This window comes from Trachemys scripta, chromosome 20, assembly GCF_013100865.1.
Source record: "Trachemys scripta elegans isolate TJP31775 chromosome 20, CAS_Tse_1.0, whole genome shotgun sequence".
In the NCBI taxonomy this organism is placed as follows: domain Eukaryota; kingdom Metazoa; phylum Chordata; order Testudines; family Emydidae; genus Trachemys; species Trachemys scripta.
Genome location: NC_048317.1, coordinates 9863567 through 9889710, shown reverse-complemented (window position 1 = coordinate 9889710; position 26144 = coordinate 9863567). Strand labels below are relative to the sequence as shown.

At 55.8% G+C, this 26144-nt stretch overlaps 1 protein-coding gene across 1 annotated transcript in view; it reads left to right on the top strand.

Moving 5' to 3' along the window:
- CRYBG2 (crystallin beta-gamma domain containing 2) overlaps positions 1–25916 on the top strand; it is a 30406-nt gene extending 4490 nt beyond the window's left edge. The window contains exons 3-22 of the mRNA XM_034753900.1: positions 1428–2620; positions 9678–12033; positions 13242–13289; positions 13386–13504; positions 14921–15077; positions 15684–15823; positions 16024–16150; positions 16613–16648; positions 17234–17370; positions 17630–17756; positions 18243–18385; positions 18705–18831; positions 19337–19369; positions 19698–19810; positions 20413–20542; positions 20707–20846; positions 22430–22553; positions 23360–23518; positions 24516–24675; positions 25134–25916. Coding sequence (XP_034609791.1) covers positions 1428–2620; positions 9678–12033; positions 13242–13289; positions 13386–13504; positions 14921–15077; positions 15684–15823; positions 16024–16150; positions 16613–16648; positions 17234–17370; positions 17630–17756; positions 18243–18385; positions 18705–18831; positions 19337–19369; positions 19698–19810; positions 20413–20542; positions 20707–20846; positions 22430–22553; positions 23360–23518; positions 24516–24675; positions 25134–25222 — 5658 coding nt within the window. The 3' untranslated portion in view covers positions 25223–25916. The remainder of the gene's footprint in view (positions 1–1427; positions 2621–9677; positions 12034–13241; positions 13290–13385; positions 13505–14920; positions 15078–15683; positions 15824–16023; positions 16151–16612; positions 16649–17233; positions 17371–17629; positions 17757–18242; positions 18386–18704; positions 18832–19336; positions 19370–19697; positions 19811–20412; positions 20543–20706; positions 20847–22429; positions 22554–23359; positions 23519–24515; positions 24676–25133) is intronic.
- The last annotated feature ends 228 nt before the right edge of the window (positions 25917–26144 follow it).

Genomic DNA, 26144 nt, shown 5'->3' with positions numbered 1-26144 from the left:
AAGTGAAACCACGGTGTAGGGGCTAATGGGGATTATGTAAGGCTGGCGCTCGCTCTGCTGCTACATGTCAGATCCCTGCGGCTGCCAGCCTGCACGTCCCCAGAGACAGGGACACGGGGGCCACCTCCTATCTGCTGGATCAGGAGCCGCCCACATTGGCCCAGGGACTCGGATCTCCTCTAGTGAGCAGGATTTACTATAACAGAGACTTGGACCTGATCCAGTGACGCAGGGACCAGCGCCTAAGTTGCTGAGTCAGAGGTTAGGACTTTCCCCGAGAGCTGGAGTGGGATCTCGTTCAGTGACCAGGAACTCCCATAGCCCAGGGACATGGAGTCCCAGACCTAACCCAGTGGGACAGGCCTTATTGAGTGACAGGAGCACCAAGATCTCCTAGCGCGTGGGGTCTCCTCCACTCCCCCAGCAATTGGGAGAAGGGCTTTCTCTTATGTCCCTGGAACCAGGCCCTCCCTCCTCTTGCTGCGATGATGCGGCCCCGCTGATCTGCACGGGCACTGCCGTTCCCAGGGCAGCTGCATAAAACTGCCAGTCAGAGACAAAGTGACGGGCGCTGGCCAGCCTCCTGGATCCCCTCCCCTGCTGGGCCTGAGTTCTCATTTATTTCTTGGTGTTGCCTTGATGCTGCGGGAGCAAGGGAAGGACACTCTGATCTTGCCACTGCTGGACCAGCTCTCTCCTGGGCTCACGCTTTCCACTTCCCTCCTTCACCAGCCAGAGAATCTGGCTGAGACCCAGGTCTGCCCGCCTGCCCCTGTGAACAGAGATCCCCATGTGGGAGCTGTCTGCATAGGGATCACAATGCACAGTTGAAGAAGACCCACAGGCAGGAGCTGGCAGGCCCCAGGCACTGTGGAAATGCAGTTATCGGGGAGCGGGTGGCTCAGGAGACGGATTCTGGGTTCTGGATCTTTTCTCACTTGCCAGAAACCAAATCTCATCCCCATCGGTGTGAAGCAAATTGCGAGGGGGGAGAGGGGCGGTGAGTCCAGTGCTGTGTGAAGAAGCTACATCACAACTAACGAGGGTGGCCGTGCTGCCCCTGTCCGGCGGATAGGCGCTCAGCAGGGCTGGGATACCAGCACTAGGATGCTGAGCGTATCTGAAGTTTCTCCTATTGCTCTGATCGAACCCAGCAGTGTGGACGTGAATCAATTCTAGAACCAGGGGAGCCCGGGTGACACCAAGCGTTGGGGGGGGGGGGCAGAATTCCAGCCTCTCAGCCAGTCAGGTGCAGGAACCCGCCCTTGCGAGCCCTGGCGCTCAGGGCAGGGGCTCTCGCTGATGCTCCTGCTAGCCAGCACCGATGTGCTGCTGTGTGGGGAGGGAGAGCTCAAGTGGCTGCTTACCGGCCTCCACTGCCTCCTGCCCGTGCACGGGCTCATGATTCCCTCTCCTTCCCCCCACAGCCGCATGCTCTCAGCTACTCGGAGTCCGACCTCTGGAGGAACGGCCTCCTGCGGACGTTTGGGACCCTGCCTTGGCGGAGGCGGCAAAACAGCCATCTGGATCTCTCAGGCACCGGCGCCGGTGGTACGGGTCATCTGGGGAGCTCACTGGACCAGCCCTGGCCTTGCGGGCGGCTACGGAGACCTGCGGTCGGCAGTGATTTGGATATGGCAGACCGGCGTGACCTGTGCTCTGCTGGGAACCTGGCCGGAGAGCAGGAGACTCTAGAACCATCTGCTTGGCCCATGGACACGGGGAATTCGAAGCCAGCCACACCCAGCCAGGTGGAAATCTTCGCATCCTTTGACTCTCTGCTAGACAAAGAAGATGGGAGCTCCTGGGGAGAATCTGTCTCCATCGGCAGCACCTCCCTGGACTTCCCTGCCAGCCCCGAGACGCAGGGGGAAGACTACAAGCTCCCAGCTGCCCAGGAGGAACCCAGCAGAGCCCCGGAGCCTCTGACAGATTGGGCTGAAAGCCTTTTCCAAGAGTATTTAGACTCAGGGACCTTCCGCCCTAAGGCAGCGGGACAGCCAGACCATGTGAGCCATAGCCATGGGGAATCCACCTCTGAACCGGAGACCTGTCTGTTCGCCAGTCCTTCCTATAATCGGATCAGCAGGATGGAGGAACCTGCAATAGGCAGGGAAAGCCCGGAACGGCCTCTGGAGACCGTCCCGGGGGTTGAACCCGCCCCTGCCAACAGGCCTGCGAAGATCCGCTACGAGGTAACGATCACTCTGACCAAGGAGCAGGACGAGGGTGCGAAGAGCAGAGCAGAGGATCTGCCTAGGGTACGTGGGAATGGACGGGGTTCCCACGGAGACGCGAAGCCAGCTGGGGAGGCAGGAGTTTCTCAGGGGGTTGCTGAGTTGCAGAAAATGGATGAGCAATGTCATGGGGAACCAGACAGACCGGCTCCCCAGCTGGCAGCACGCAAGGAATTCCAAAACTTCACGCTGCAAAGGGAGGGTACTGCTGGGGTGACCGGGCAGGTCCGCCCAGTCCCAGGGTGCCTGGTGACACCGCTGCAAGGATCAGAGCCCAACCCCAGGTGGAGACAGGACTGGCAGGAACAGAGCCTGGCCCACTGCAGGGACCTCTCGGCAGTGGAGGGGAGAGCCGTCCACGCGGCAGGAGACCCGGCCAGCAGGTACGTGAGGAAACAGGTTTTGAAAGGAACCTGGGCCAGCCCAGGCCGGTCGGCAAGAACTGGGGAGGGAGGCATGTCTCAGCAGAGACCGGAGCCAGAATGTCTCTGCTCCCCACCCTGGGAGCTGTATCCATTCAGCCTCCCCGGCACCTGAGCTCTCTCTCCCTCTGCCTGACTCATTGTCCCTGAGCAGCTGGGAAGGGACCCGAGAAGGGGAACCTCTGGCCGGAATCGCAGAGGGCCCCTGTGCCCATTGACATCATGGGGGGGGGGAATGGGGACTCAGCCATTCATAAAAACAGTGAAAGGGGCTCCCTGAGTTCTGGGCTTGTATAAATCCTGGTGGGGTGGGGATTGGATCTGGGGGTCTCAGCTCTAAAATTGCAAGGCTAGATTCAGCTCCCAGTTCCATGGGTGTCAATGCAGAGCGAGTGCACTGATAGCAGTGGAGTTACTCTGGATTTACTCCTGGGGCCGGAGAGCAGAATTCAACCTGCCAGAGGCATAAAGAAACAACCTGGATCACACACAAAAATATGGCTACATTCCAACCCGTGTATCCAACGGATCATGACCTAGAGACCACAGGGCGCTGGCTGCAGCCAGGATTTCCAATAGGCCCCACTGGGCAACCAGCCCATCATTGTGTGTCCAGCTGTCTGGTGGTGTTACCTGGGCAGCTCGGTCTTTTGTGCGTCCAGACGTGTATTTTGTAGGAGCAAGGTAGTCACAGGAGTTTGCTGTTGTTGAAAATATGGCTCCATCGACGGACTATTGGGGTTCGGGCCAGGGGAAGCCCCCAAATGTAGACAACAATGTCATGAAATGTCAGCTGAGCAGAAACAGGCAGAAGGCAGCTGGGGCTCTTCCTCGAGGTCGCCGGTTCAAAGCTGGCCCCAGTAAGTGGTGGCTGGAACTTGTTACCATCTGATGCCTGTCCGGTGGCCTGGGTGCCATGAGTCTGCAGGTCTCCATCTAGTTCCTAAGGTTCAAGTATCCACATCACAAAAGCCTCCATTTCGGCTGATGCTGATTGGCACGGCGGAAGTTGCAATTTATAGTTGTGGGTGTCCAGTGGCTTTGGAACCGTTTTTATAGTGGGGGTGCTGAGAACCACTGACCAAAACTGTAAACCCTGTATGTGATGGAAACCACTTCAAGCCAGGGGGTGTGCTGTACCCCAGCACACCTGTGTGTGTCTCTAGGGCGCATGGTATTTCGGGGCCCTTTACACAGTTTGGATTAGGAGCATTTAACTATCCACATTGGGAATCATAACAGTAATAGCAATATTCCCAGACTTTAAGGCCAGAAGGGACCATCATGGTCATAGTCTCACCTCCTGTACAACGCAGGCCACAGAACCTCACCCACCCACTCCTGTAATAGACCCCTAACCTCTGATTGACTTACCAAAGTCCTCAAATCGTGGTTTAAAGACTTCGATACCTAGCTCGTACGCAGCCCTTTTCATCCGTGGATCTCAAAGCCCTTTACGAAGGAGGTCAGTAAATGCATCTCATGGTACTGCAGTTGTAAAGGACAGACCCGGAGAAACTAAGTCAGTCGGTGAAATGCCAGGGCTCTCAGTTGGTCCAGTAAAAGCTATTAGCTCCCCTACCAGGGTTCTTTGTGATCACAGTCAGCAGGAGGGCTGGACGCAAAGCTGCACCTTGCAACCTCTTCTAAATGTCACCAGGTCCAGGATGAGCCATTTTTCTGGCGGGAATGAATTCCAGAAGCTAGGAGGCTGCTGCTGAGAATTCCCAGCCTGTGACTCCTTCCTGGGACAGACAGCCCGAGCTTTCCGATGGTGGGGTGAGTCAGGGGGGAGAGTCAGTTTCTTAGGTAACTTGGGCCTGTGTCATTTTGGGCCTTGTGACCAGCACCTTCACTTTCACCAGGAAGCGGCGCATCGCTGTGATGCGCTCTTGCCAGCTCGTTTTGCTCGGCAGGTGGCCAGACGCTTTCTGCAGTAGCCAAAGCTTCCAGGTGGCCTTTGAGGTAGAGCTGGGGGTCCGTTCTGAAGGGGACCACGATGAGGCCTGCATCCCCAAGGAAGGAATGTGTCAGCCCTTGACCGGCTGTGGGGGAAAGAAAGTGTCTCTGGCCACTGAAGCAATCTGGGCATCTAGGAGCAGTGGCAGACACCTGCCAAACCCCAGAGATTGGGAGCCACCTCAGCAATAGAGAGGGAGATGCCTGCAGCTGAGGGAGTGGTCACAGGCTTAACCAGCTGCTCAGTGCTTCCTTTGCCAGCCAGCGTTAGCTCCATCTTATCTGATTGATGCTTCCCTCCAGGCACTCATCTCTGCCAGACACTGGGGGAGCAGAGAGAGAGCTCCGTCTGGGGCCAGATGGAGACCGGAGTGCCATCTGATGGCTCTGTAGCCCATACTGCCTCGCGATTGCCCCAAGCAGTTTCCCGTAGCCACTAAACAAAGACTGCAGGGCTCCAGAGCTGGGAGTCCCCGTGAGATGGGACAATCTGGCGGTGCCACACTTTGGGTCCCTGTTGACAGGAGTGAATGGAACTGGTTTAAAGTGATACTGTCCAGACCTGCTGGGTCCCCTACTGGAGTCTTCAGAAGTGGAAGGATGGTCTAGTGGTTAAGGCACTAGTGTAGGGCTTGGGAAACCAGTGTTCAGTTCTCAGCCACAGTCTTCCTGGGTGACCCTGGGCAAGTCACTTAGCCTCTGTGTGCCTCAGTTCCCCACCTGTACACCAGGGATAATAGCACTGCCCTGCTTCACAGGGGTGAGTGAGGATAAATACATTAAAGATTGTGAGGTCCTCAGATACTAGAAGAATAGGGGCCATATAGCTACCTCAGACAGAATTAGCAGCACCTCATGGGCGACATGGTGGAAGGCCACTGCTCTACTGGTATGAGCCAGGACACGTGGTTTCTGTCCATTGCTCTGAGGAGATTAACCCCATTCCCATGCCTTAGTCTGGTCTGGAGCCTGATTGGCCAGGGTCCAAAGAATCTGATGATGTCAGGCTCAGCTGCAGGTTGTGGGTGGCAATCTGGCCCTGAGCTCTTTTGGAAATGTGGTGCAGGGAACTGAGATTTGGCTGTAGCAGACAAGGGTTGTTCTGGGTTGAAAAGCCATCCAAATAGTTAAAGAGCTCAGGCAAAATCCGTGTTTGCTTAGAGCAGGGAAGGAACACCTTGAAGTCACCTGCCAACATGCAGGTCCTGCGTAGTTATGGGGTCACCCAAACTGCATTTGGTCAGGTTACTGTAACGTCAGTATTCAGATGCTAATGGCCTGGGACCTCCTATGTGAATCACAGGAACTTCGTTAAGAATCTTTATTAAAAGCCTAATGGCAGCAGCAAATTCAAGCACTCGGGCTTCTCGGGACGTGACTCATGCCCACACTCCAGTATGTGTCTCTCTGAATGCTGGACTTGTGCCTATACAAATTACCCCCTCCGAAAGAGGAGGCCGGGGGAGGTGCTACATGTTAGTATGACCTAGTGGACAGAGCACTGGAATGGCACTCTGCCACCAACTGACTTGGTGACCTTGGGCAAGTCACTTTGCTGCCCCGTGCCTCAGTTTCCCCATCTGTAAAATGGGGATAGTGACACTGACCTCCTTTGCCAAGTGCTTTGAGATCTACAGATGAAAAGTGCTAGATAAGAGCTAGGGTTTTATTATTAGTTATTTTTACACACAAAATTGAATCAGTTTAGAAACTGGTGTTCATTTGGTTGAACCTGATTAGCTAGTGAAACTCAGTCAGACTCCCATATCAATTTAGCTTAAATTGATTGCTTAGGCCTGCTCTACAGACAGGTTTTGTATGGTTACGGGGGTGAATTTTTACTGATATAATTGTCCTAGTTCTACCAGTGTAAACCCCTTTATATCAGTATAACTGTATCCAGTCTAGAAGGCAGTTGTACCTCTTTAACGATCCCAGTGTTGCTAAAGCAGTACCATTTGTATGTGTAGACAAGGCCGTACTGACTTAAACTAAACAGATATTAGGGCCTCTTCGACCGATTTCAAAGGGCTGCACCGATTTGAGGGCATCAGATTCTAAAGCGACTTAGTTAAATTAGCGCAACTGTGGGGCCTTAGAGAGGGGTGCAGGGCCGGCGCAACCCATTAGGCGACCTAGGCGGTCGCCTAGGGCACTACAATTTGGGGGGCGGCGACCGCGGTGGTATTTCGGGCTGGGACCTTCCGCTGCCTAGGGCGACAGAAAAGCCGGCGGCGCTCCTGGAGGGGTGACTATGAAAAGGAAACCTGCCTAGAAGGTAAACCAAAGGGGGAGTAAGCCACAGCTGATCAGAGAGCCACAGAATCTGAGATTCTAATGAGGAGGAGTGGTGGCTGTCAGAAGGGGGACAGGGACAGGCACATACCGATTCTCAGAAAGTAGGACATTGCTGTATGGTCCCTGCCCCGAGCTGCTTGCAATCTAGGTTAATTATGATGAGCTGTGAGGCAGGTTAGGATGATGCTAGGCAAGGTGGGAGGCGGGTTACACTAAAAAGGGCACCTTGTCTCTCCCAAGGCGAGACACGACGTTTCCCTTGTTATTAACGTAGGTGGGACCTGTGCTCTAAAAGCATTTAGGCAGCTCTGAAAATCCCACCCCATCGCATGAAGGGAGTGGGACTTCTGGAGAGTGATCGGAATGAGGAAAGGGATTGAATAGCCTCCAGGGCTTTGGGGATTCATGGAGGGGTGGGGGGCAGCATGGCAGACTGCACCCGAGCTAGGCTTATACCCTCTGCCCCTTTGATTCTCGCAGTGAAATCGAAGACTCCCTGGCTGCTGCTTTGGGGGAAGGGCTGAGAGCGGCTCTCGGAGAGGAGGAATGCACCGAGGGATGTAGGTAGAGAGGGAGGGACCGGTCTGGGTGCTCAGGCAAAGGCAGTTTGGCATGGGAAGCCCACCCCGAAGAAGTGGTGCCAGGATGCTGGCTGTGATCAGGTGGAGCACAGAGGGTGGTGGGCACAGGAGGACCCGTCGATACAGGGTGGACTCAAACACTCAGAACCAAATGCCTTCAAGCATGGGGGATCCTGAATCTGGACCTTGTCTTACCCCGGGGAAAACTGGAACAGGGCAAATCATGTCTGCACAAGGGGTCGGCACTGGCTGAAATTCCTGTGTAGACAGGGCCTCAGCCCATAGACTTCAGGGTAGTGCTCTCCTCTTGTGGCAGGGGGTCTGAAGGGCTACCCCCTGCTGGCCTTCTTGGTTCAAAGATTTCCTTTGAGCAGCATCCCCTTCTCCTCTCTCTGCCCCCGGATCCATTGGCCCCATTGCTGTACAACCAAGGAAGTCGCAGGATACCTCCGACCCCCGGTCTGACCCAGTGACATTGAACAAACTCATTATGGAGAGACACGATGAGAAGCCAAGGATGCTAAATGCTTCCGGCTCAGTCATGCAGGAGGTGCCTGATCGTGATGCCTTGTCAGCTGCTTAGATGTAAACTGAAGAGCATAATAAAACTATTCTGGGGAAGCCACGCTCCATAATAACAGAGTCTCCCCAACAGAAGATAGCGCTTAGCTAGGAGGACGTTGTCTTTGCAGTGGGCAGGTGGGAGGAACGTCTAATCCTGTCGTTCACTCTTCCCGCACGTCCATAAAAAAACACAGACTTAACAGGGCCCAGAGCTTAGCAAGATTCAATGTGGGATTGGCTATTTATATATGCTTATATAATGAAAAATGATATATTTATATATAAGACATCCTAATAAATGACAGCAGTGTTTTGGAAGAGATGGGCTTACACCAATCTCTGAGTATTAGAGAACAGGATTCGACCGAATGTGTGTGTGTTACTGTGGGGTTCTCTGAAACATCTGGTGCCACCACTGTCAGAGACAGGACCAAGGGCTAGATGGACTTCCAGTCTGGTGATCCCTATGTAAAGAGCCGCACCTCTGCTGCCAAGAAATACTAACAAAGGGACTCATCCGTTGACTTCCTCAGACGTTCGGCACGAGTAAACGCGGCGTTTGGCCCAATATTAATAAAAATGCTTCCCTTCCTCTTGAGGAGTCTACAGCTGGAACTCCCAGCGAGCCAGTCCTTTCCCAGGGGAGGGAAGAGAACAGAGGAAAGGCAGCTCCGCTCCTGCTTCCTCAGAGGGAGGGGAGTATCCTGGCTGGTTGGTTTCTGGCTCCTATGTTTGCAGAGTCGCTGGCCCAGACACCCAGGTGACTCACCCTGAAGATTATGGACACTTTGCTCTGCCAGGTAGGGCAGGCCGGGCTGGCTGTGTTCCACCCTCCCACAGGAAATGCCAGTTGAACCTTCTCCAGCTGGTTTTTACAGGTGTCGCTCAGCACCTTGGTTCTGATGTTTGGCTGGCTCCTAGGGCGACTGCTCCTCCAGTGGGAGGCAGCGACGTCGAATGGACTCCGCCTGATTTCCACTGGGGCCCACCCTGATGTACAAACTCTCACTGCATAACAGGCCAATGACCCAGATTCTGGGGTGTGATCCATTCCTCAGAGCCGGGGTGGGGGGAGGGGGAAGCGGCAATAACCTCTATAGGTACGGGTCCGGGCCCTCTAGAGCAGTTTCTATGTGACACCAACTATTAAGCCAAGCCTGCCTTGCACTATAACCACCTCCTATCAGGACTCCCAAGAAAACGAGTCACAAGGACGAGCCGGGTAGAAAGTCCAGGGCATGGGGGGCCGGGCTGGGCTGATCTGAGGTTAGTTAATGAAAGGGGGAGGAACTCGCTGCGGGTTGTGACTTCTACAAGACGGTAGCTGCTCAGTGTGGGTGTATGCAGGGCTGCCCAGAGGATTCAGGGGACCTGGGGCAAAGCAATTTCGGGGGCCCCTTCCATAAAAAAAAGTTGCAATACTATAGAATACTATATTCTCGTGGGGGCCCCTGCGGGGCCTGGGGCAAATTGTCCCACTTGCCCCCCCTCTGGACAGCCCTGGGTGTATGACGGGCTCTCAGTGCTGGTGAGTGAGAACAGAGCCAAAGCAGGGAGCTCTGGGTCTTGCCCAAGCACTGACAGCTTCTCTTGTCTCTTCTCTCCTCCCTCTTTAGCTCCCCCAGCTCCTTCGGGCTGTGCAGAGACGGCAAGGAGGCCCAATCCGAGAGAGCCCGTGACGCTGGGACCGGGCTAGACGAGATGAAGAAGGTCGGCGGTAGCTCCCGCGCCCATCACCCCAAGCCAGGAAAGTCGACCCAGAGCAACTGGTTCAGCTGGAAGAAAGCGCCCGCTGATCAGCCCGAGGAAGAGGCCAAGCCCTGCTCCCGCAAGGTCTCCCTGCTGTCACGGAGATTAGAAGCCGCCGCCAGCCCCTCCCGGGTGTCGATACTGCTGGAGGCCTGGGAGAAGGGGACAATAGGCAGGGAATCTGGGGACTTGCTTTCTCCAACAGACAGCAGCTGCTCCCGATCTCCCGGCCTGCGGAAGGATTTCTCTGAACACACGCCCGTGTTCTCACAAGTCTATTCTCCCGTTCAAAAGGAGACGAGGCCGACTGAAAGGGGAAAGCAGGTTGCTGATAGCACTACAGTCACTGAATCCCAGAAGGATGGCTGCCAGCCCGGCGCGGCCAGCACCGTTATACCCCCTGGATCCCGCGGAGAAAGTCACTTGCTCAGTGCTGGTAGCACCACTACGCCCACTGGGTCCCTAAGAGAAAGCCACATGCCCAGTGCAATTGGCATCACTACACCTGTTGGGTCCCCAAAAGCAAACCACGTGCCCAGTGCAATTGGCACCAATACGCCCATTTGTTCCCCAAGAGAACGCCACGGCCCCAGTGCTGTCGGCATCGCTACTGTAACCAGTTCCCAAAGCCAATGGCCCGTCCCAAATGCTGGCAGCATTACTGTATTTAGATCCGAAAGGGAAATCCTCATGCTCAAAGCCGGCAGCACTGTTGGGTTTAGAGCCGGAAGAGAAGTCGTTGTGCCCACCGTTGAGAGCACCAGTGTAAGCGAATTGGCACGAGGGAGCAGCACGTCTATCCCTGGATCCCCAAGCGAAAGCTGCTGGCAATGTGCTGGTGGAAGCCTGATGGCCCTTGATGAGGCTGCTGGCAGCTGTGACGCTGGATCGCCGGGAGAAAGCCGCACGGCGCAAGCCGGCGGCGCTGCTGTGAGTGAATCCCAAGGAGACAGGGGCACGCCTGAAACCGACGGCAGCCTGCCAGATCCCGGCGGCGCAGCCACAACAGGGTCAGAAACGGATAGCAGCGTGCCAAGCACAGAGGGTGCCGTTTTAGCTGCACCCGGGACAAAGAGTACATCTAATGCTGCCGGCGCGCCTGGAAATAGCGCCCAAGGAGAACGTGACAATCCAGAGCCTTTAGCTGGAGTGCAGCTGTCAGTCTCCCAGGCTACGGTCAGGGGAGAGGGGGATGAACCAGCTGGGAACTCCGAGGGATCTGCACAAGAGCCAAACGTTTCATCTGAAGAGACCGAGGCCTCCCCTGAAGCCTTGAGTCACCAGGAGACGGCAGAGGAGGACCCCGACATGTCTGTGGACATGGAACTTTTGGTGGACACCCTCCGCAACATGGAACCCTCCGAAATCCGAAAGCCTCCCAAGATCCCCCGGCTGTCGCGCTCTTCCTCGCGTGGAAAATACGCCACCCTGCCGCCCATTGACGAGTATCACGTCGCTCCCAAGTCCCAGGTTCCCCTCCCGGAGGCCCTCAGCGAGCTCTTTGGTCGGCCGGAACGGAAGCATCTGGAGGAGAATGGACTGAAACAGGAGAACGTGGATCCTTCCGAGGAGGAGGAAGAGGAGATAGAGAACCCATATCTCAGTAAGGATGAGAAGCCACAAGCCAAAGAGGAGCCCAGGAAAATTTACCCCTGGGAAAACATGTCATCTGAAATAGAGGAGAAGACGCTGTCTCTCCTGGGGAAGTTGAGGCAGCCCCCAGGGGATGAGAAGGCTTCCAGGAATCAAAGCATCCTTTTCAACGCTAACATCCTCAAAGGCACCTCCCTGCTGAAAGATCTCCAGGAGCAGAAGGCAGTCCCCACAGAAGACAAGCCCTACTCCCGCTTGGACAGCAGCCTCCTCTACAGACGGTTCATCTCCTCTGTGACGCCCCCGCTCAAAGCTCTGGAGAAGGAGCGAGAAGGAAGGAGCTCACCCACGCCAATTGACCCGGCTCTGCTAAATGCCAGCGGACAGAGTTGGATGCCACCCAATGGGCCACAGTTGAAACCCTGCGAACAGCTGACCTCTGAGCCTTCCCCCGCTGGAGTCCAAGAGATGACAAGAGTCCTCTCTCTGGACCCACAGAAAGCACCAGGCACAGACAAAAGCACTGGCCAGAATCCTCTGCTCTTCATGGAGGCTGAGCAGAAAAATACTCCTCCCCCGTTGCTGGATCACCCTGCAGCTGGGGTGAGTAACTCCACACTACGCAGTCAGGTGAGTCTCGAGCTCTGAGCAGGAAGCCGGCTCAGCTTGTCCTCACCCCAGTCCCAATAATGCCACGCCCCTGAGCGCCTCGTCTGGTGATAGGGGAATCAAAACTCACCAGGGGTTCCAGGCCCTAGAAACTCCCTCAGTCCCATTGCGCGGCTCTGACCCGGCAGCTTGCGTTCCACAGCTGATGGGGGGGGAAAAGCTACAAGGAAACTGATGGCGCTGGTGGGACCTGGATTCCCAAAGCAGAGTGTTGATAATCATAATGATCATCAATAATGGGTCAACTCAGGAGGTCCTTACTCAGGCAAAACACCCTGTGAGTAAGGACAGCAGGGTTTGGCCATTGTAATATTCGTGATTGTTGTGAGGTTGGCCTTTGGAGGGGGGGAAGCTTTGCAGTGTTGGTTGGGGAGGAGTTGACGTGAGGGAGTACCACTCCGGCAGGTCCCAGGACCTGCATCCTTCTGGAGCCCTGGGGAGAATGCGGAGCAGCGTGGAGAGTAGGAGGCGGGAGTGCAGACGCCCATCAGGACGAGGCTCTCGGGCGTAGGCAGGACTGACGCTGGCATCATGCCCCACACAGGGTAGCCCAGCTGGGAACGAGCCACTCTGTGACAGACAGAAGGGCCGATTCTGACACCCCTTCCTCAAACTGTGCAGCGCTTACTCCACGAGTAGCTCCATTGCCTTCTGCTCGTGGAGTAAGGTGAGTAACGGAATCTGGAGTGGCCCAGAGAGAGACTGAGCAGCTGGAGTGAGAGATGAGCTGGAGAGCTGAATGAGAGATCGATGGGTGTGTTTGGGATTAGGTATATAGATGGCTATGCCCAGGGAATGCAGATGTAGGGACTAGATAGATGAGAATGGAGATGTTTAGATAAAGGGCTGTGTATAAGGGGTAGACCGACAGAGGTGTATGGGGTTCGATAGATAGAAAGCTGTGTATGAGAGCTAGCTAGCTGGATGTGTCTGAGGCTAGCTAGAGAGACGGCTGTGTGGGACAGGGGCTGGATAGATAGAGAGAAGTGGGTGAGGTAACTGATGAACAGAGATGATGGCATGCCAGGGGTGTGGAAGGAAGGAATCTTGGGGCAGACCAGAGAAGACGAGAAGGGACCGAGGGAGCCTTCCCGAAGTGCAGGGCTCTTTCCAGAGAACGTGCCATTTCCTTCCACTTCTTACCCAGTTTTCCTTTCCTTTTTTTCCAGCAAGAGGCAAAGAACCCCTCCACGAAGCTCAACGGGAGACCTGGGAAGGTACTGATGCTATGGGCAGGGCTGGGGTGGGGGCGTCAGCCATGCGCGGGGGCAGGGCAGGCAGGTGAGGTTAGCGGTGGTGTCATTTCTCTCCAGATCATTCTGTTCTCCGAGTCGGGCTTCGCAGGCCAGAAGAGGGAGATCTGGGGCGACATCGCCGACGCTACGTCCTGGGAGCTCTCCCACACCATCTCCATCCGGGTGGTCCGAGGGGGGTAAGCATGCCGCCGGCTGCTCTGCTCTAGCGTGAGCTCGTGCAGACACAAGGGTTAAGGATGGAGGCTACAGAGCCGCCCAGGGCTGCAGGGGGAATGACAGCACTGAAAAGGGAGCAGTGGGGGCAAAAAACCTAACTCGTTTTAAGACTGAGCTCGATGAGTTTATGGAGGGGATGGTACAATAAGGTTGCCTGCAATAGCACATGGCCCACCTGCAACTGCTAGTAGCAAATATCTCTAATGGCCAGAGATGGGACACTAGATGGGGAGGGCTCTGAGTTACTACACAGAATTCTTTCCCAGGTGTCTGGCTGGTGGTGGGTCAGGATCTAACTGGTTGCCGTATTTGGGATCAGGAAGGAATTTTCTCCCAGATCAGATTGGTTGAGACCCCTGGGGGGTTTCGCCTTCCTCTGCCGTGTGGGCCATGGTTCGCTTGCTGGTTTGAACTCGAGTAACTGGTGGTTCTCTTGAATCAAGCCCTGAGGACTTAAGTAATTCGACCAGAGGGACCTACTACAGGAATGGGTGGGGGAGGTTCTGTCACCTGCCATGTGCAGGTCAGATTATATGATCCCGATGGTGCCCCTGGCCTTAGAGTCTATGAGTCTGTGACCCGCAGGAAGCCGCCCAGCTCAGCTTGCATGAGAACCCAAATCCCCACATTCGGGCGACTCTCCAAAGCTGGAGAGGGAGGCTAAGGCACTGAGCTGGGACTCAGGAGATGAGGGCTCCGCCACTGTTCCCAGTGAGATCTCGGGCAAGAAATCTCTGTGCCTCGTTTTACCATATAATCCTTCCTTTCTCCTACCTTTGTCGACCGTGTCTATTTAGATTGTGAGCTCCAAGGCGTGCCCAGCACCTAACACGCCGGGGCCCTAATCTTGGTGGTTAGAAACTAGTGCCCTGGTCACTGGTAACATGCCCTCAGCCAAAGACTGAATCCAGGGCTCTGGTCACTCTGGGAACCGCATGACGGGAGGCTTTAAACAGTGCCCCACTTGGCTCAGCTTGGGCTTGTACTCATCTCTCTGATTATCGTCCAGGCTCTCCCATTCTGCTGGGAATTTAACAGTCTCTCAGTTATCAGCTCACTGTTTAATCGGGGCTCCCGGGTTATTCCCCTGGTTTGCTCCCTGCTGTGTGTTGACCCCGGGTTACTGTCCAAGGCCCTGATGCTGCAAAGTCATCCTCATAGGTAAGACCCTTTCTCCTACACAGAGTCCCACTGAACCACTGGGACGCCACATGAGCACTAGGGTTCCCTTTGCCCGGGCAGGGTCCCAGTGGGCAGGCAAGCGGTGCTGGACTCCCAAGATGGGCACAGGCTCAGAGGCTGTGCTGGCAGGCAGCAGGGTTACCCTGCAGTGCTCTCGGTGCAAGCCCCCCTCCCGTACGCTGTGCTCCCTCCAGCTGGGTGATGTACGAGAAGCCGCGGTTCCATGGGCGGAAGTGTGTGCTGGCCGAGGGGGATGTGGAGATCAACAATCCATGGACAGCCTATGGGAAAGACGGGGAGGCGCCTGAGAACGCGCCCTTCCTCATCGGCTCCTTCAAGAGGGTGGTGAGGGTAAGTGCAGGACCCCATCGAGGCTGGTCTCCGGGTGGGTTTGATCCTTTTAGAAAACACTTCACCTCCTCCAAAGCAATGGGATGCCCAGTAGAGTTGGGGCCAAGCTCTAGACCCAACTCCCGTGAACTTTGTGGCCCAAGCCCAGCGGAAGGGCCTGCATGGCAGCTGGTGCGGGAGCAGAGTGTGAGGGAGGGCTATGCAGTGGGGCAGTGCCAATGGAGTGATGATGAGATCGTTGTCCATGGAAGCATTCGTTGTAGGAGGTCAACATAGACAACGATGAGGCCAATAATAAGAGTAATGTCAGGGATGGAGCAGTGGATTTTTTTTACAAGGCAGATTCTTGGAATCTCTAGGGCTTTCAGGTCCATTTGAAGGAGAATCTAAGGTGTCATTGAACTCCTTTTCCGCAACCTGAGAAAAAGCCCTTGATGGACGTTGATCTTAACTTGTCCTTTGGGATCTAAATTAGAGAGTGAAGCAGCTGGCACCTGATTGGAGGCCGGGATAGGTTTCCTTGGGGTGGTTCTTAGCACAAGTTCGGGGAGAGATGAAGGGTACCTTGGTCCCTGCTGGCTAGCAGGCTGCTGTCTCCTGTTTCAGGATTACCGGATCCCCGAGATCAGTTTGTTTACCGAGGAGAATGGAGAAGGCACAAAAGTCAGGTTCATGGATTCCTCAGAAGACACCCGGGTCTGTGGCAAGCCCTTGAAGGCCTCTTCCATCATTGTCCACTCTGGCCTGTAAGACATGCGCACTGTGGCGCTGGGGTCTGGGCGGGGTTCCTCTCTTCCTGCTTTGGCTTCCCAGTGCGACGAAAACCAGAGAAGGAGCCCAATCCAAAGCCCTTTGAAATCAGTAGAAAGACTCACATTGAGTTCAGAGAGCAATGGATCAGGCCCAAAGCTTGTCCGTATGTAATTGTTTTCTCGCTGTCCTCCAGGTGGCTGATTTACTCCAAACCATTCTTTGATGACGACCCCTATGTTTTGGAGCCTGGCGGGTATCCCAATTTAAAAGCCTGGGGTGCGAAGGACCCTTCCGTCTGCTCTATGCATCCTATTAAACTGGTGAGTGCTTTGCATTGGTGCCTCCCACCCTCCCGTTGGGAGATGCTACCAGCTAATCACTCCGTCCCTTCTAAGATAGACAGCCTTGTATCAGGATCAAGTATATCTGATAAGGGATGGCCACCACCATTGGCATTTGAACCTCCCCTGATGGAGATGTTTGTCCCGAGCTGCATTTTCGGAAAGGTGTCTGGGACCTAGTGAAATGGCCAGTGCACTGTGGGGACTGGAATGAAGCAGGAACGCTCTGAATCCCCAGGGCTGCACAGGGCAGAAGACAAGCTGAAGCTCACACACAGCCCCCTCCTTCCTGACAAGACTATAAATCAGCCTGATTTTAGTAGCTTTTGAGCCCCACGCCCTTAGCCTTGTCTGGTTCTAGCCTTGAATCTGTGCTCTGCTTCACTCTCTCTCTCTCTCTCTCTGCCAGGCAATTCTCATTCTGGTTTCCTCTTGTTTCAGGGCTGCCCTGCTGTAGAGAAACCTGGGGAGCCCAAGGTAAGAGAGGAAGGGACTTGCTGAGCCAAGTCCCTAAAACTGATCAGGTGAAGGGTCAGTTCCCAAAGGGAAGGGTGTCCAGAGTGCTCACAGCTGCTGCAGAACCGGCCACTCCCACCGGGAGGTGCTGTTGGGGATCACGCCAAGAGATGGGCTGGGGGACTGCTCACAACCCACTCCCAGCTGTTGCTAGGAGGAGTGACTATAGAGAACGGTGTCAGAAGATTGACTGTGGCAGTGCTCCCGCTACTCCAGCCTCTTCCAGTAGGGGGCACTTTAGGGAACGGGGCAGGAGCACAGGCTGTGGGGGAGCTCCCAGCTACTCCAGTCCCAGCAGGAGTCACTAGGTCTGGATCTGAGGTTCCTCAATCGCCATAGAATCATAGAATATCAGGGTTGGAAGAGACCTCCGGTCATCTAGTCCAACCCCCTGCTCAAAGCAGGACCAATCCCCAGACAGAACTTTACCCCAGTTCCCTAAAAGGCCCCCTCAAGGATTGAACTCACAACCCTGGGTTTGGCAGGTCAATGCTCAAACCACTGAGCTATCCCTCCCCCCCGCATGTGTTTCCTGTGTCTCTCCAGGCAGTGATCTACGAGAAGGCATGTTTCCAGGGCCACAGCTGCGAAGTGAACCGAGACATCTATGCTCTGAAGAAGCAGGAGAACAGCCTGGGCCCTGTGATGTCCACGGTGGGGTCTCTGCGCATCCTGGGGGGCTGGTGAGTGTCTGGAGGAACTGCAGGGACCGGAGGGTGAGATTGTCGTCATTGCAAAGTGCCCTGGTGGCCGAAGTCCAAGGTGAAGAAGGAGCCCAGGGGTCTGCAAGCCCGGGAGCTGTTCTGGGGGAAGCGCCCCCTATACACAAAGGGGAAAGGGGTCCCCCTAGCAATAGGAAAAGCATCTCAATAGCCTGGGGGTGAGCGTGGGTCCAGAAGGTGCATGACGGGACTGACTGCTTGTCTGTCTCCATTCCTTCAGCTGGGTCGGCTACGAGAAGGAGGGGTTCCGGGGCCACCAGTATCTGCTGGAGGAAGGCGAATACCACGACTGGGCGCAGTGGGGAGGCTACAGCGACGAGCTGATGTCCTTACGGCTGATCCGGACGGTGAGAGGAGCTAGCGGCGGGGCCGGCAGATGGCTGGATTGCCATCTCCTTTACCCACGCCAGCCTGGGCAGGGCAGGCTCTCCCACGCTGCCCGCCCACATGCCTTAGCTGAAGTCAGAGCGCCAGGGGACTTCATCACCTTTAGCCAGCCCTTGCCCGCTCTGAGGCCACTGTCCAGAAGGGTGCCAGTCAGTGCCAGTAGCTTTTGTGCTGTGACACCTGTCCCGCTGGGACTCAGAAGACCCACCAAACTCATTACACACAGGGCACCGGCTGGTAACAACTGTTCAGGCTGGATTTGAACCGGGTGAGCTAGCAGTTATCCCATTCTCCATCACCTGCAGCATCCAGCACCACTAGGGACCCAGGTTGTGTTTGTGGAGGGAGCCCGCCGTGCCCCAGTGGCACCCACCGCCAAGCAGGGACACACCGGGGAGGGAGTCAGGCAGACAGACAGACTGAGAGAGGGTTCCCCCTTCCCACAGGACTTCTCGGACCCGGCGCTGGTGCTCTACGAGGCAATGGACTTCCAGGATGGGCCCAGTGTGGAGCTAAGCGAAGCGCTGCCCGACGTGGAGCTGGCCGGCTATGGAATCACAACCCAGTCCATCCATGTGCTGAGTGGAGTGTGAGCACCCTGGGGAAGGGCGGGGTGAGGCTGGACTGTGGGGGGCGGGGACAGTGCTGTAACAGGGAACAAGGGAGACGGCTTCAGTATAGAAGAGGGAAAAGGAGTTTAGGGTCTTGGCAAATCCAGTGCTGGGTAACTTAGTGACAGGCAGGAACATTTGTGCTAAGGACTGGGGGTAGGAATCCACATGCTTCAGGGCTGTTCACCATTGGGGTCAGGAAGTAATACTCCCCCACATGCAACCCTTGTATGATTGGCAGGGCGCATTGAGAGCCAGATGGGTGCCTAAGTCACCCTGTTCCATTTCTCTGGCCAGGTGGGTGGCCTACGAGAACACAAACTTCTCAGGCGAGCAGTACATCCTGGAGAAAGGAGTGTATCGGAACTGCGAGGACTGGGGAGCCAGTGCTGGCCGGATCTCCTCTGTGCAACCTGTCCTCCAGGTGAGGGAGCCCTGTGTCTCCCCATACACCCGCCCCCTGTGAGGGAGCCCACATCACCCCAATTGCCTGCCCCTCTGGGCAAAAGTGTCCCACCCTGCCTTGTCCTTGCCCTGTGGCCAACGGGTGTTAAGGAAAGAAGTCCTTCAATCTATGTTCTTTGGGCTTGATTCTCTGTTGCCATCGACCTTCCTGCTGTACAGGGAGTGGCCAGTGGCGGGAGATGGCCCCAGGGCAATACTCCCAGCAAAGGGAGTATCGCCCGTCCCGTGCTCGGTGTGGGGACAGAGCTGCTCCGAATCGGGGCCCTTTGCTCTGCAGCACATCATGGGAAGCCCCCCGGGGCGTGAAGGGAGCTGGTGTGGGGCATGTGCTCCTGGCACAGGCGAGGGGAGACATTAATGGGGGTTGCTGAGGCCCCGTCTGAGCGCAGTGCTCACCGCTGTGGGGCGTGTGCCCCGGCTCAGGCGGGGTGAGATAGTAACCGGTGTGGCTTGTTTTCTTCCAGGTCGGGGAGCACAGTCTGCATTTTGTCTCCAGGGTAAGAGGTGGGATCCTTGGGGGCGGGGGTGTAATCTGTCTCTCTGCAGTCTAGGCCTTTCTGCCGTGCCCATCCCCTGGGGTCTGGGTTCCTCTGGTAAGGGGATGTCAGTGGGAGCGGGCACTGGTTTGGTGCTGGGTTGGACGCACAAGCTTGAGCTGCTGGGAGATGCTGTCTCGCGAGGTGCCATGAGCTGCCTGCTGGAGGAGTCGCGTGTATCCCTCCCCGGGTCCCATCTCCATTAAATTCCCCCCCGGATCCCATACCCTGCTGGCCCAAGCCCAGGCCCAGGCCCGGTTCATTCAGTTTTGTTCTTTGGGTTCTCCAGATCCAGCTGTTCTCAGGTCCTGATTACCTTGGTGATCACATCTCCTTTGAGGACGATCAGGTGTCCCTGCCGGAGGCCTTCGCTCCCCAGTCCTGCAGGGTCCACGGAGGCAGGTAATGCGTCCTTCAGCCCTGCCAGAGCTGCCGCACATGCTCTGAGCCGCACGCCATATTTACTAAGCAGGGACTGCCGAGCTGGCGTCGAAACGCTGGCAGCTGCACGAACCTCCTAGAGCTCTGACGGGGTGATTGGGAAGGTGGGAGATCATGCCAGGAATGCCTGGGGGCTCTGCCCCAGCGGGCCCTTCGGGGAGTTGAAGAGTAGGGTCCTCAGTTCCAGATTTGGGGGGTTGGGCCCTGTGTGTTTGGCAAGGGGGCTGGGAAGCACATGGGCTTTTGAGGGTTGGGGTGGGGAGGATCTGGACGGGAGTTGCAGGGGACTGCCGGCTCCAAGGAGGGAAGGACGTGGGGGCTGGTAGGTTCCGGAGGAATGCAGGTATCTTGCAGGTTGGATAGAGGCGTGGCAGGGTGTGCTGGGGAAGAGGAGGGGAGGAGGGGGTGAGGTTCTCTGTGTTTGGAGGGGGCTGCAGGGGGTTCCTCTCACTGGCACTGGAGGAGGGTTTGGGAAGAGCCCTGGGAGCCTGCACCCCAGCCCCCTGCCTGCACTGAAGGCCCCTGGGGACAGAATCATGCCTGTGGGTGCATCTCACTTCCAGCTGGATTCTCTACGACGGCCGGGAGTTCGAGGGGGAACAGCACGTTCTATCGGACGGCGAGTATCCGTCGCTCACCGCCATGGGCTGCGGCTCATCCACGGCCATCCGGTCGCTGCAGAAGGTCCCAATTGTAAGTATTTCAAATCCCAATGCTGCCTCTTCCTCCCCATTAGCAGTTTCTTGGCTTTGCCCCCAGCGCGTCTGTCCGTTTGGATGCGTATCACCATGTGTATTCTCCCTGCCTACCCCATCCTGCCCCTTTGCTGCCTCCATCCCTTTCCCTTTTCCCTGCAGTTTTTCTCGGAGCCCTGGATCTTCCTGCATGGGCTGGAGTGTTTTGAAGGGAAGGAGATAGAGCTGACCAGCGAGGTGCGGAGCCTGCAGGCCGAGGGCTTCAATAACCATGTGCTGTCTGTGCGCGTGAAAGGCGGGATGTAAGTGAACAAACTTCCCCCAGCAGCACACATCAAGAATAGGGGCCAGCGTCCTCCCAGGGGCCCCCTCTGACATCCGGAAATAGCGATCTGCCTGGATAAACCAGGAAGAGTGCCCAGCAGTGACCTTCCGCCCACTGGGTGCGCATCCATCACGACCAGCAGTGCCGTACCCCACCACACGTCCTGGGTACTGCTCAGTCGTGACCCACCTCGGATCTCTGTCACCCCCCTGCAGTAGGGAACGGTAGCCATCCTTCTGTGATGCCTGACACGTACCCAGGACAGTGACTGATAGGAGCCGTGTCACACAGAGGGAAGTGTCCAGACGCTGAGGGAATCACTCCACACCATGCTCAGAGCCGCAGGGAAAGCCCCGCCTGCCTCCTGACTGCTGTGACCAATTCCTGAGCCTGGGACAGTCAGACCCAGCCTGTGCCAGAGCCCAGCCCACAGCTGACACTAGGAGCCTGGTCACAGCTGCCCCAGGCCAGCCAGGCTGGGGAAGCCTCTCCCAGGTCTCCCCTTCACAATGTGCTCAGTGCCCCCTCTATGGCTCCTCCCCAGAGACGGGTGCTGCTAAGGAACAGAACCAGGACAGACCCGTTCTGTTTGCTTCTCCCCATCTGACCCAGGGCCCCGCCCCACACGTCAGCTACGCAGGTGTGTTTTGGCTCCGCCCCCATGCTGGCAGGAAGCCAGGCTGTGCAGCTTCCAGGCCGAAACAATAGGTTGACAAACACTCCCAGGTGGCTGAGCCCTGCCCCAGTTGTGGAAGAACGTGAAGGTTAAAGAATAACCTGAAACGCACAGGCCTGGCAATTTCCCCAGGTAACACCCTCTGGGTGTTAACTCAGAGCAGGCTGGCCTTGAATTAAAGATGGGATGAAATATTCTTGGAGACCCCTTTTCAGACGGGCTTAGCTCCCCGAGGCCGGGTGCTGAGAGCAGATTCGCTGCTGTCAATCCGTGCATTTAGTTATAGAAAAATAGCTCGGAAGAGGGAAGTTGAGCTTCTTGCCCCAGGTCACACACCGATCCCAGGAGCCCTGGACCAGGAGCCCTGATTTCCAATCCCCTCCTGTAGCCATTAGACCGTGCTCCCTCTAAGAGCTGGGGAGAAAACCCAGGAGTCCTGACTCCCAGTCCCTGGCTATCCCCGCTGCTACCCAATCGAACATGCAACTACCATAGAGCTTGGTGGGGTCTCTAGGGCAGCGGTTCTCAAACTGTGGGTCGGGACCCCAGAATGGGTCGCAACTCTGTTCTAGTGGGGTCGCCAGGGCTGGCTTAGACTTTCTGGGGCCGAAGCTGAAGTCTGAGCCCCCAGTCCCCCAGCCGGAGCTGAAGCCCTTGGGCTTCGTCTTTGGCACCCCTGCTCAGGGTGGCAGGGCTCGGGCGGGCTGAGGCTTCGGCCCCCCCTCCTGGAGTGGTACAGTAATTTCTGTTGTCAGAAGGGGGTCGTGGTGCAATGAAGTTTAAGACCCCCTGCGCTAAGGCGACACCCCTCCTGGCCTGTGCACTCTTTGGAGCATTCTTCTGCACGGGGAAGATACCAGAACGTCTTTGCTTCCTCCCCCCAGATGGGTGCTGTGTGAACACAGCAACTTCCGAGGCCGCCAGTGGCTGCTGGACTGTACGGAGATCACCAACTGGCTGACCTACAGCGGGCTTCAGCACATAGGCTCCCTCTACCCCATCCGGCAGGTGAGTGCTGGGCACCAAACTTCCCTCGCTGCTGTGTGTGCTGGAGGTAGGGAAGACCCGAGAGGAAGTCCCCTGCTCTTTCCTAGCCCACCTTCTCAACGGGGGAGTAACAGAAGTGATGCTGACAGCCATGTGTCACCAGCACAGCCCATGCTGTTCCTACTGAACTGACACTTTGCCAGCGGGCTGTTCCCTCTCTGTCTGGGCCAGGAGCCCAGGGGACTGAGAAAATGTGCTGAGATTACCGGGAGTGCATGAAGATGTCCTGGGATTTACTAGGAATTCACTGGGGTTTGCTGGAGATTCCTAGTTACACTCCGTGGATGGAGCTGGTAGAGGAAGATTTGGCCCAGGGTACATCTACACTCGAGCTGGAGTAGACGGATGTGCACTAGTCTGGGGATTTGCTCAGCTGGTGCGGAGAGTCATTAGGACATCTGGAGCGGCAAGAGGAAGGGACAGAGCAATACATTTATTCTACATGGTTTATGCCATGGTCAGAACTTCATATCAACTGCAGGAACAAAACTCAGCTCTTCCTGCGCCTAAAGCCCAGCACTTTTCCCCTTGAGCTAAAAGAGGATCTCCATTAGCTGTTAGCAATATAGAGCCTATGACACATTTTGGAGCAGTTCTGATTCAATCCAGTAGAGGGCAGTGGTGCACAGGGACACTAGCTGGCTCTTTACACTCACCTGTGAACAGACCCAAGCCATGTAACTGCTGCGCTGTACCAGAAGGAGGGTGGCCACGGTGAGCGATGCTGTGAAATGGGGCAGCAGAAGCTCATGGTTTGTCTCTTCCAGAGACGGATCTACTTCCGGATAAAAAATGCAGAGCTGCAGTTCTTCCTCTCTGTCCCAGACGACATTGAGGACATGAAAGCAGGACGCGTGGTAGTCTCGGACCTGAGTGACCAGAGCAGCTCCATCTGGTACTACGAGGAGGGGCTCATCAAAAACCAGGTTAGGCCTGGCCCGTGCGTGAGGGTGACTGGAGACTCAGAGGGGATTCATGGGGATGTCGTGAGCCCTGGATTGCATGGGTTGTAGGTGGCTTGAGACGGGCCCAAAGCAGAACCCCAGATCCACACCCCTCGTCCCAGGTTCAATCCCCGCTGATGGCCACGATGTCCGTATGTGCATACATCCGTGAGTGGTTACCATGGCAACCTTGTTAATCTCTCAGTTCTTACCCTACCCCCAGAGCTGGAGGGATTGTTTGGGGCTGGTCCCCCTGGATCATGGCTCCCCAGGGAGGTGAATTGCAATGGACCCATGGCTCTCCTCTTGCCAGGAGGGACGTCACACCTGTGGACTCAGTTTCTGGGGTTACTCCCCAGCCCATTATGGTGCGGGGCAGCCAGCAGAGAGCAGTGTGTGCCCCTGGAAAAAGGCTCCCCCAGCACTGACGTCCCCCTTCATCGGTTCTGCACTTGGTATCTCAGGGAGGAATGTCCCTGGCACTTTGCACTGGACTGCGAGGGCAAGTCTGAGCTTGGAAGGCCTGAGCCGGGCATGGGAGGTTGCAGAGGGGCTGACTGGTTTGTGTCAAAGTTAGACTCAGGACTCCTAGTTTGTCAGACCACTCTGTTTTATTAGCACAGCGCTCTGCTAATACATTCAGATAATGTGAGCCCCCATGCAAGATTCAAACAGTCTTATTTATACAGATAAAAGGGTGCGAACTAAACAAAGGGACAGAGAGAGCAAAATTGTAAAATTTGCATGGGGCACAATATGCATATCCTGCTTCCTTATTAACTTTTATCGATCTAAGGTTAATGCTTCACCAATTGCCCTTAAGTGGGGCAATTCATTAAGCAGTTAATGTCTGCTTTCCTGCCACATGGATTGCAGCATTTCTCATTTCTACTTAAAGGTACATACAACATTCTTTAATTCATTCTATTTTTTTAATATAATTCATTTCACTTTCACATTTGGCTGTTGCTGGTTTCAGGCTGCCCCCACCATGAGCCTGCAGGTGATTGGTCTGGCCGGGAAAGGTGCCAAGGTGGTGCTGTGGGCTGAGAGCCGAGTTCCCCGCCAGACCTGGAGAATCGATTCTTTCGGGCGGATCTGTAGCCAGATGTTCGAGGACATGATCCTGGATGTGAAAGGTGAGGCTTGGGCCTGCCCACTTTCTGAATTCGGGGGGCAGGGAGGGCAGTTTCCCAGGTCCTCAGATCCACTTTCAAAATCTCTGGGCTGTGGCAGAGACAGCCCTGCCCACTGGAGATGGATCGTTTGACTGCTATGAATGTTTTTGGGTGGAAAACTGTTTCTTCGAAAGGTGGGGCAGAGGGGGAAAACCTGAGGCTTTTTACTTCCTCACTGGAGACTTCTCAGAGGAGAGGCTGCATGGCCGAGTGGCAGAGCCCAAGGGGCAAAATAAGGGCACTGAGCTACCAGAGAGGCGATGACTCAGCTCCTGTAAATAGTGACTAAAAGCACTGGGTCCTCGTTGGGAGATTGGCAGGACTACGTGGAGAAGAGGGTGGAGTTGAGGGCGGGGAAGAGGGAGAGAGAAAATACTTCCTATCTTTTCTCCATCAAACTCTCCCCTCTCTCTGTGCAGGGGGCAGACTGTATGACCGAGATCACGCCATCCTCTGGGACGTAGCTGAGGAAAGACCCACGCAGATCTGGGACATACAAGTGCTCTAAGAGCTTACATTCAGGCCTGGATCCTGTTGGAGGTGCCACCAAGTGCCCCCAGCTCTTCCCATGGTCTTTCTGGGTTATCAGGGTTCCTTGCAAACTGATTCAGAGGTGCTCCTACCAGAAAGTATCCCCTGCCTTGGAATGAAGCCTGGACAGGCACGTCTCTGCAGCCTCTCCTCTGCCCGCTGGCCATTCTAGGGTTGTGACTACTCCAGTTCAACCCTTCGTCAATTCCAGGGATTGCCTGGGAGTGGAGGTGGCACTGCCTGTCCTGTTTCAGCATTGAGGGGCTCATCAGGACCCACCTGAACTATAGTGAATCACCCGTGTAGTGCCATGCGGTACCCGTGTGCACACATGTTGTGAGTGCGTGCAATGGGCCATCTGGAGTCCTCAGGCTCCGAGCCGCTTCTGGTGCGACTGATTTGGGCTGTACAGCAAAGACTGAAATGCAGATTCCTGCCCTGTCATGGCTTCCTCAGCCCCTGTATTTATGTGTGCGTTGGATACGATCCTTTTTCTAACACCAGCTCTCCGGCGGGGTGCTCGGTTTGTACCACCAGTCACGCGCTAACACACTCGTTGAGTTGGTCTCTGAGATGCCGGACGTGAGACACTAGGGCGGGGGTTCTCAAGCTGGGGGTTGCGACCCCTCAGGGGGTCGCAAGGTTATTCCCTGGGGGGTCGCGAGCTATCAGCCTCCACCCCAAACCCCGCTTCGCCTCCAGCATTTATAATAGTGTTAAATATAAAAAATGTGTTTTTTAATTTATAAGGGGGGGGGGGGGTCGCACTCATGTGCTTGCTGGGTGAAAGGGGTCACCAATGCACAAGTTTGAGAACCCCTGCACTAGGGCCTTTCACACAAGGGAGGGGTCATTGCACACACAACCAGCTGCACACCTTAACAACATGGGAGCAGCCA